The sequence below is a fragment of the Chlamydotis macqueenii genome, chromosome 25 (assembly GCF_036417535.1).
Source record: "Chlamydotis macqueenii isolate bChlMac1 chromosome 25, bChlMac1.mat, whole genome shotgun sequence".
Lineage (NCBI taxonomy): Eukaryota > Metazoa > Chordata > Aves > Otidiformes > Otididae > Chlamydotis > Chlamydotis macqueenii.
The window spans coordinates 3,319,258-3,329,308 of NC_141580.1; the positions used below are offsets into that span (position 1 = coordinate 3,319,258).

At 47.7% G+C, this 10,051-nt stretch overlaps 1 protein-coding gene across 6 annotated transcripts in view; it reads left to right on the plus strand.

Moving 5' to 3' along the window:
- The window catches only part of TLK2 (tousled like kinase 2), a 43,884-nt gene extending 35,777 nt beyond the window's left edge, over nt 1–8,107 (plus strand). For all 6 annotated transcript variants that reach the window (XM_086766667.1, XM_086766668.1, XM_086766663.1 and 3 more), the window contains 6 exons: nt 379–468; nt 963–1,132; nt 2,633–2,771; nt 3,868–3,979; nt 4,954–5,061; nt 5,431–8,107. In XM_086766667.1, the coding sequence (XP_086622793.1) occupies nt 379–468; nt 963–1,132; nt 2,633–2,771; nt 3,868–3,979; nt 4,954–5,061; nt 5,431–5,604 (793 nt within the window). In that variant the 3' untranslated portion in view covers nt 5,605–8,107. The remainder of the gene's footprint in view (nt 1–378; nt 469–962; nt 1,133–2,632; nt 2,772–3,867; nt 3,980–4,953; nt 5,062–5,430) is intronic.
- Nucleotides 8,108–10,051: the final 1,944 nt, after the last annotated feature.

Below are 10,051 nucleotides of genomic sequence, written 5' to 3' on the forward strand. Positions count from 1 at the left end.
AACTAAGCTAGATTTGAAGCCTGGAAGTTGGGCTGTTGAGCATCATGGAATTTTTCTAGAACTTGCTGATTTTTATATTCAGCTATCTTGGATCCCTTAATAATTTATTATGAGGTTATTCTGTCTTGGCAAGCAGTACCAGTAATCAAGATTAGTTATTTTGTAGTATTGCCAGCGTTTGAGATGCACTCAGATTCTGTGGTTCTCAAGAACTGTTTTGTGCAGTTCTTTGTTTGTTTGCCTTTTCTTAAGCTGTCTGAGTAATGTGCATGGGTTTAATTGAAATTGGACTGCTGTGTGGTATGTCTGGGTTCGCTATCTGCAGAACTTAGGATTAAGTCACTTGTATGACTAATACTCAGGCTTTCCTATTTTCAGACATGCGTGTAGAGAGTACAGAATTCACAAAGAACTGGATCATCCTCGAATAGTTAAGCTATATGACTACTTTTCGCTGGATACTGACTCGTAAGTTATGTTACTGTGTCCTTTTACTTGTTTTGACCCATTCCCTACCAACAAAGTATTTGGTCTCTTAAAACTTTCCAGGTGAGTCCAGAGAATGTCCACACCGATGTTACAGACTGTACTGCTGAGATGTTTGAGGCAGTTTCAGCATACATTGGTTTTCTAGAGATGCTGGCTCACAAACAAGTGTGCCGCATTCCATCGGATGGGGTGCTTTACAGTAAACCCTACTCTTTGTTGGCCTGGGCAAATGCCCCTGCTGATACAGCTTTCCTCTTCTGGATCTAGCACTTAATGGGGGATCTCTGACCTATGTACTGTTGAGCAGTGAGGACTGTGCTCCTTTCCTGGTAGCTTATTTTTAGAAAAGGATTAATAGGCTGGAGGACTTAATTTGTTATATTGACCAAAGAGGTGAGTCTTAAAAACAAGCAATAACAAACTGTTCTGGTTTCTGTTAGGTGTCTTAATTACAACAACTGTTTTGCCTTCAGGTTTTGTACAGTGTTAGAATACTGTGAGGGAAATGATCTGGACTTCTACCTGAAACAGCACAAGTTGATGTCGGAGAAAGAGGCGCGATCCATCATCATGCAGATTGTGAATGCTTTAAAATACTTAAATGAAATCAAACCTCCCATCATACACTATGACCTTAAACCAGGTATGCTGTGCTGCTAGCTGACGTGCTTAAGGATGCTAACTAAAGGTGATGGGGTGTTAGTAACGTGCGGAAGTCTGCTTTGGTCAGGCGGCAAAAAGGAGATGGGGCTGTCTGGGAAAACTAACTTGCAACAAGAAAAAAAAACCTAAAATGCATAGAACAATGCTGTGAAAAAGGGTATTGTCTCCCAGAATTGCAACATAAAACAAGGAAGTAGCATTCCAGAAAAAGTAGCCTCTTTGTTCAGAAGGAGCCCTTGAACCACCAAATGCCTGTGTTTGGTTTCTTAATGTCCTGCTTGTATTCTGCTGTTGAGAGCTTCTGTTATTGCTTCATAAAAGTTCCCATAATTACTAGTGTGTTTCATGTTCCCATTCTTCTGGCTTATTCTTTTTGTAATCATCTGCCTGAAAATTTGGTGGCAGAAGCTAACTTGGAAGTGTTTGGTTTTTCATATTGCATGGCAGCTCACACAGCTGAGGACGTACAGTCAAACTGGTTACTCGGGGTCTGCCTTTCGATTCAGTAGCATCTGCCATGTAGAAGGTCCTCTCCAACTGTTGTTGCGGTTTTCCCTTTATCGCTGGGCAGAGTCACAAGGGAAAAAATGGAAGTGCTCTCTTTTGGGGCGATGCGTATTGACTACGTAGCTTTTTTCCTAGTCGAGTAAAATTGAGCCATCTCTTTGGGCAGTTAGCCCTGGCTTGTCTCCCTGAACTGGTGGCACTTCATCAGCATTGTGTAACTGGTATGTGATGTGGTTTATTGCATCAGCAGGAGGAAGCTGTACAGGAGGTGGTGCTGTTGCACTAGTTCTGGTGACCCTGTTTCTTCCCCCAGCTGCCAACTGTTCTCGTGTTGTCTGAGCGTGCTGCAGAGCTCTGCCTACAGTTGTCTAAAGCTGTGATTCATCCGTTGCCATCGCGCACAATTCTGCTGCTTTATTGTAGGCTTTGAGAAAAACAGTGATGATCTGACTTCTTGATCCTTGATGGATTTGTAAAAGACTCTTGCCTAAGCAGTAATTGTCCTTTTTGAGCTTAGAAAGCCACTGGGGAGCACTGCCAGGAAGGAGAGAGTTTCTGGCTTGTTGAGAGGCCAGAGCAAGTCAGGACTTCTGGGCAGAATGAGTCATAACCGTGTGTGTACTTCTCTCTTTAATCCTCCTTTGTGACCTGCCGTTCCAACGGGACCTTTGGGAGGGGTCAAAATAGCATGGACATCAAGCTCTTTTGGCTAATAGGGCTCAGAACCTGGAGGCTCCAAGTAATGTCAGGCCACTGGGTCATTCAAGGATGGGCAGATCTGGCACTTGATGCGAGCCAAGTTGTCTCTGGAGCTCGGGGTATTGGGTGTTAAAACATCTACCCCAGGCTGCTGCAGCTCACTGCGTAGGTTCCTTGTCCTCTCGTGCAGAGTGCCAGAGTTCAGTGCAATTTTATTACAGTTTTTTTCCTGCTAGATGTGTATCCTAAGGGGCTGTTTCCTTCCTCTCTCTAGGTAACATTCTTCTAGTCAATGGTACTGCGTGTGGAGAGATAAAAATCACAGATTTTGGACTTTCCAAAATCATGGATGATGACAGCTACAACTCTGTTGATGGCATGGAACTGACATCGCAGGGGGCCGGTACTTACTGGTAAGCGTCGCCTGGGGCACTTACAAGTTAAAGATCAAGAACAGTTTATAAACAGCTTTGGATCTTTGTCAGCTCTGTATGTGCTGCCATTATCTGTGACAGCTTGAGACACTGGAGGTTTGAGACCCTGGAAACCGCTCTTATTGTCACACAGCTCCTTTTGAGGCTGGCAGCTTTTTACTTTTCAGTGGGTTAGTGTTTATACGTTTGAAAACCATCTCTTATGCAAAGGGCCTGGTGAGAAACTGCATATGCTGCTGAGGTAGCTGGAGTGGAGCTTGGCTGCTATTTCACTGTCTAACAGTTTAAGCAAGAGGAGTAGAATACTATGCTTATTTGGAAATTCAGGTACATCAGGAAAGTGTACTATGCTGAAATGAGGAGATGAAAATCCACAGTTAGCTCTTACAAAAGATGTAAATCTCACAGTGCTGTCTATAGCTTCATTTTCGAGCGTCGTGTGAAAGATGTTTTCAGCCATACTTTTTCCTCAGTGCCAAGTGTTGTCACTGCATCACCCGTGGCTGAGAGCAAGACCTGCGGTGAGTGCCACCGAATGTGATTCTTAGATCTCACCCAAGCTGCAGACTGTCACCAGGGGCAACAGTTGTACAGGAACATTTGTTAAGGCATTCTGTATTGCAGAGTTTTGTTCTGTTCCTAAAAATGAAACTAGCTGTAGTTTGAGCAAAGCTGAGTGTCTCTAACTAGGACGTGGCATCTGGGGTTGTATTTCTAGAAATATGTATTTTGGCTGTGTGTTTACATTGTGGAATTGTTGGCCAAGCCCTTTTAACAACAAATACCAGTTCTGAAGATAAAAGAAAATGGGATTATTTTATGTGCTCTGGTGAAAAGAAACTGACTGTGCTGACTAGCTCAGACCATGAGCGTCTGGAGAGTCCTCGGGGTCACGGTTCCCAGAAAGGGGTATGCATTGGTGATCTTGGCCCAAAGATGCACAGGAATTGAATTGGGTCCCTCAAGTCCCAAGCCAACATCTGATCGCGGAAGCTTGTTCCTTCCTTTCTAAAGAAAATGATTGAAAGTGTTTGGAGACGCAGCTCATAACCTGTTGTCACTTCCTTCCAATCAGGTATTTGCCACCAGAATGTTTTGTGGTTGGGAAAGAACCTCCAAAGATTTCAAATAAAGTTGATGTCTGGTCAGTGGGAGTAATCTTCTATCAGTGTCTCTATGGCAGAAAGGTAAGAAGGCATTTAACTCCTTAGTAGTGATTCCCAAACCTTTTGGGAGTCAGCTCTGGCTTCTGCTTCCTTCTTCTCAGGGTTAGAAGGTGCTTCTGCCTTGTCTCCTTGCCATCGGTTCCAAGGCAGAGTCCGTGAAGTGGGGAGAATTCACTAGGTTGTGTTTTGCTCTACATGACACTCCTTTCAGAAACAATGTTCTGCAGAACATCTCTTTCCACTGGGCATGTTCCCACTGAGGCCATTATGGGCAGGACATGTGTATCGTTCGGGGCTAGACACCTGAGGTTCTTGGTCCGGTGTTGTTTTGTGATGGTTTCAATGCGCTGAGTCTTTATCGAGCCTGATACTGCTTGACAGCTGCAAATGTTTTAGAAAAAAAAAAAAAAGTAGGTACAAAGACCCACTCTAGAAGTTTTTGGGATGACTTTTGGAAGGGAGGAGTCTGGATCAGGAAAGGGTGACTCGCCCTGAGAAAAGGTAATGTCTTATGACAACAGAAGAAATGCATTGGAAGCAGGAAAAGGATTCCATCACCTCTTGTTTTTCTGAGTCCTTGGTAACCAAGCGTTGTGAAAGCCTGGGCTGACAAACGCTGTGTCAGTCAGATAAACAGTGAAACCAGCCCAGCAAAGATTGAAGCGGGTGAACCGCCTGTCAGCTTAGGTAGGTGAAAGCCCTCTTGCACGTGCTGAAGCTGACCTGCAGGGTCTGGAAGCAGGTGGAGATCCCTCCAATCTGAGACGGAGACGCCCCAGACACATTCCAAGTTTGGTCCCTTTTGTTCAGTTTAAGCACGGGACCGATGTGTCCTGCTCCTCTGGCTGGAATCTGCAGCACCTTCACAGCACTTGTGGGCTTCTTGCCCAGAAAAATGCTGATGTCAAGTGATGATAAACAGTGGCATTATGGGTTTTTAAGGCCTGAAACCAACCTTTAAAAACTGTCTTCCTTTTTTTTTTTTTTTTTTGTAGCCCTTTGGTCACAACCAGTCACAACAAGATATTCTGCAGGAGAACACAATTCTGAAAGCTACCGAGGTGCAGTTCCCTCCAAAGCCAGTAGTCACGCCAGAAGCAAAGGTAAACCTTCTTGCAGTGAGTTTGATCACGCTGTCAGCAATCAGCGCTGGCAGTTCCATCCTCTTGGTTTCCCGAAAACTAGCAGGACTTCTGTGTTTAACGCTTGCCTCCTGCGGCATGGTCGGTGGCTTTTCGTTGCCGTAGTTGCCAGGCTGAGGACTGAACAGAGTGCCGCGTGTGCCTTTGCCCGTGCTTTCTCCTGATAAAAGATGAGCTTCTGGTGTAGGAGCTGGGCTGTTTGGTCACTGGGGAAGGAATTTCAGCACTGGAATTGTCAGATTGGCCCCGCTCCCAAAGAGTGATCTGTCAAAGAAAGCTTCCTGTTTCTGTCTGTCTGCTAATTCTTGGTTTGCCTTTGGGTATCTGCAGGCATTTATCAGACGTTGTTTGGCCTACCGAAAGGAGGATCGGATAGATGTCCAGCAGCTGGCCTGTGACCCATACTTGCTGCCTCACATCCGCAAATCTGTATCCACAAGCAGCCCAGCTGGAGCTGCAATTGCATCAACCTCTGGATCATCCAATAACAGCTCTTCAAACTGAGACAGAGTAATAGGCCAAAAACTGCTTGAGAAACCGGCAAAAAGACGTTCAGAAACAACTTTGGAATAGAGGAATCCGCAAGGGTCTCAAGAAACCTGTACCAGGTGCTTTTTTTCTCTTGTTTTTTTCCATCCATAGAGCATGACAACATCAACTCTCATCAAGAAAACCTTCAGCATCTAGGCCAAGCCACGTGGATAGGAGATGGCTTGAGGTTTATCCAGTAAATGACCACAAAAGGGTGGCTGCTCTGAGCAAGGAGGGGAAACTCAAGAAAATACAAAAAGACATGGTTCCATGTACTGTGAACTTCTGAACATGCAGCCTTGGGGAATCCAGGACGCCGTGTGTGCTTCATATGAAGAATGTGGACTTTGGAAAAAGACTGGGCTAGTCCAGTGTTGATATTTAAACATTGTTCTTTTTCTTTTAATAAAGTTTAGGTAACATCTCCTGAAAAGCTCGAAGCACCAAGGTTCAGCTGGGGATGGTATATGACTCTTTGCCCTTTGGAGGGGAAAAAAGTTGATCCTGCCTGTTCATGGCACTAGAGTTAGTGTTTTACCCCTAATTAATTTCAGTTTTTTAAAAAATAACAATTTTTTTGGAAGAAAACAGTTTTCTGGTCTCAAAGTGAAACCCGTATTAGCAGGTTCATGGCGGTGTCCATTCTGCGGATGGTGCAGCTTTCTGCTCCCTTGGGGTGGCCTCTTACGAAAAATTCACCTTCTCAGGAGGGCAGTGAAGCCCAGAGGAGAACAGGCCTGTGTAGATCTCCTGTGATCAGAGTGGATCACAGCTCGGACTGCCACAGCTTTCCAGCTGCTGCTTCATAGCTCTCACAACGGTTGCACTTTTTAATTTATTTGAAGTGCTGTTCTTTTTTGAAAACGCATCCTATAACATGTTCACGACGTGCTCTCCGCTCTCCTGAGCGTGATATCTGTCGACTGTTGAAAAGGCAGGCAGGGAACGGGAAGGAATCGCGGGTCACGAGCGCGATCTGTGCTCCTGCAGTACTGTACGTACTGTGTTTGTGTTACAGGAATCCAAAGCTGCAGACTTGTCTGCTCTTCTCAATTAGGTGACTTGGCAGCAAAGCTTCCTCTCTCCTTTAACGCTTTCCTTTTAAAACTTGCTGACTTTACAAACTTGCTGCCATTGTGGCATCCGATTTCAAATGAGAGGGAACGAGATATTGTTCTTGAAGGGAGCAATCACCCTAAATTTTTTTTTTTTTTTTTTTTTTTGGTCTCCCTTCTGTAATCTGCCTGGAGGGGTCTGCCTGCTGTGAAACGCAAGCCTCTTGTCCCCACTCTGCCCCCCTTTTCCTCTCTGAAGGAAAACTGAAAACACAAAAAGCACAGCACTTGAACATGTGGCAGCCAGGTTGGAGCGTTCCTAGCATGTGGCAGGAGTTCAGAGCCAGAAATATTTAAAGATGCAGTGTTCAAGAGCAAGGTTTGTCTCTGGAGGGAGCCAAGCAGTGCACTACTGCAATTCAGGGTGGTGGTTAAAAAGCAAATTACCCTGTGCGCACTTCCTGACCTAATACCCAGCCCACCACGGCGCGGACTGTCTTCTGTGCGGCACCTCCAGGCTTGTATCCGCAGCTTCGGCAGCGCCTGCGCCGTTTAGTGCGCTCGGCACCCAAATGGTGTTCTCGTGGCAAGCGATGTTCTCCGTCAGGCACTTTTGGAGAGAGCTACCACTTGTCTGCCTTATTGTAAGCCATCTTCTGCAAATATTACGTTTAAACCCGATCAGGAACTTGTGGTTAACTGAAAAATGAGGGAGTCTATTAAGCAATTGGCCTGGGAAGTGGAGAACGCTGCCGCTTTGATTTTTATTACTATTTTTGTAGTGATTCTTGGGCTTTTAATTGGATGTATTCACTTGCAGCTGCATTAAGGTGGTGTCTAAACTAGTTTTAAACAAAGACAAGAAATACTGCATCTTTAAATCCTCAGCCGTAATTTCTTAGCCCTTTCCATCCCTGCTGCTCTGTTGCAGAAGTTAGCTGTTTAGCAGGCAGCGCTTTGACAGCGCTATTCAGCCTCTGTCAGGCAAGATCAGGGTTGATGCTTCATCCCGTTTGCCGAAGCTGATGATTTGGTGTCTGTCCACACTGGGGAGAATTCTAAAAGGGTTTCTTCTATCCTGGTCCTGTTGTTTCTTGGACATACAGTGTGTGCTATCTCTGTGGGTGTGATGAGTTTTGTGTCAGATGCATTTATTCCTGCTGTGTGACACGCATCCAGGGGCCTGGGGACAGCGTTGGCCTTGCCCAGGGCTGATAGCAGTGAAGAACCCTGGCAGAATTCTGGCTGTGACACCTTCCTTGTTAATATCGGTTTCACTTCCAATAACAGACCCTATTGCCACACTGTTCATTTACTTAAAGAAAAGTGTATGAAGAATTTGTAACTTAAGCCAGGCCAGACTGTTTTGGCTTTACCCAACAGATGAGACATGGATATTAAAATAAGTTTTAAGAAACTGATTTGCTTGGCTCTTACTGTTTTGCTCTTCGTAGTGTTGGCACGAGCTCTCTTGCGGTGGCTGTGTGGAGGTGACACGGGGCAAGATGAGGAAGGATGAAGGAAGGTTGCATTCCCCAGCTCAGAGCAGTAAGATCTCTGTGTCAGGTGGGGGAATCGCTGAAAATGACCAAGTCTTGTTTAATTACTGGCATTGAGCTTGTTCTGGAACATGGAGACAGACCTCCAAGGGCGTTTGTCCCTCATTTCCAGTAGAGGAGCAGCTGCCTTAAGAAGCTATATGTGTCTGGGACACAAAAAGCAGCTTTTTTGTGTCTGTTGATGAAAATTCGTGTTGAAGTCCCTTGCCCTGGCCGTGCTGAGGGCCGGTGGCCGCTGCCTCCCGGCCGCTCCCCAGCCCACAGGCACCCGAGGCTCCGCTCTCAGTCACCCAGAATAATCATGCTGCGCAGTGACAAGAAACTTGGCTCCTTTAATTTCTTACAGCTGAGTCTTGTCAGCTTTAAAAACGTACCATAGAAAATAAATTAAAAAAAAATACCTTGGCAGCCAAAGACGTCGAGTCTGCTTATATCTGGACTAATAACCAGGGAGCGCCGGTTCACAGGCTCAGCTCCTCTGCCAGCGTCTCCCAGCCTCTGTGCGGGGTATCCCTGCTGCGAAGCGGGGTGATACCTGGGTGCCAGAGCCTGGTTCCTCTGGAGGAAGAGTTGCTGAGGATCAGGATTTATTTGCAAACCTGACGTCACCCTCGCTGCACTTGAAGTTAAAGTCGGCTTTCGGCTGAGCACGAGTGAAACCGAACACCGAGAGCAGCTCGGCTCCTTCCCCTCTGCTGCAATTGATTATTTTTTGGCCCCCTGTGCCAGTTTTGATGATGTGACACAGATTTGGGCAGGCAGAGGCGGCGGCAGTGTTTCAGCAGCGAATGCACAAGCATCCTGTGGTGGCAGCAGCAGCCAGGCCGCTGGGCCAGGTCCCCACCGCGCGTGCGTGGCGTGCCCGGGAGCTAGGACGTACGCGGGATTACACGCTCGGCGGGAATGAGAGTCGCTGAGGGGCTGCCTCCCTGGATGCTTCGCCTCCTACGTTAGCGGTTAGGAGTCACGCTATGAAACAAGCTTCCTTCTGCCAAATGGGCCAGTCCCAGTTTATTTTGTGTCCTGCCAAGCCCTTGCCGCGAGGTTTGCTACCGCTGCCAGTGTCTCCCTGGGGCTTGCTGCCGGAGGATGTTATTTTCTGGGTGCTATGCGAGCCTGGCTCAAGCAGCCTTGACTTAAACCTTCCCACTCCCAGCGTAGAGAGGAGAGGAAACTTGCAGCGCATGGAAGCAGGACCAGGCACAGCCCTGCCTCTCACCCGGCCTGGAGATGGCTTTTCTACCAAATGCCGATGAATCTTTGCACTGAGACTCCGAATTTCCACCTCCTTGTGCGGCTGTGCCCACGGCCTCTGCTTTGCCCTGACCCTGGCGCTGCCTGCGGAGCCCTCGGGGGCAGCCGGGTGCCCCACGGCATCGCCCTGGGTGGGGGTGAGAGGCCAAGCAAACGCAGAGCCCCTCGGCCTCCGCTCGCCACGTTCACACCCAGGAACAGGCGTCTTGGCAACAAGGACGCTATTGTCTGCGCTGGGCGGGAGAGCGGGAGCCGGGCCGGAGCTGAGCCACGCTCATTTCACGCATTAACTGCGTGGGGGCACGAAGGACAGGAAAAGCCGCTGGCGTGTGCTGTCTGCTGGGGAGCCGCGCGCTGCTGCTGGCGCCGCACGCTCCTCCGTGCTCCTCTTCGCCCTCAGCCCTGCGTCTTGCCGTGGGACGGGTTGCCACAGCCTTTCTTCTCCCTCTGGCTGCAGCTCGGCGTTTCTGCTGCTCCGTGGCACCTCGTTTTCAAACACGGGCTGGCTGGTGGGCCAGTGCGGGGCAGGCTCGGTGCTTCGAGCTGATCCGG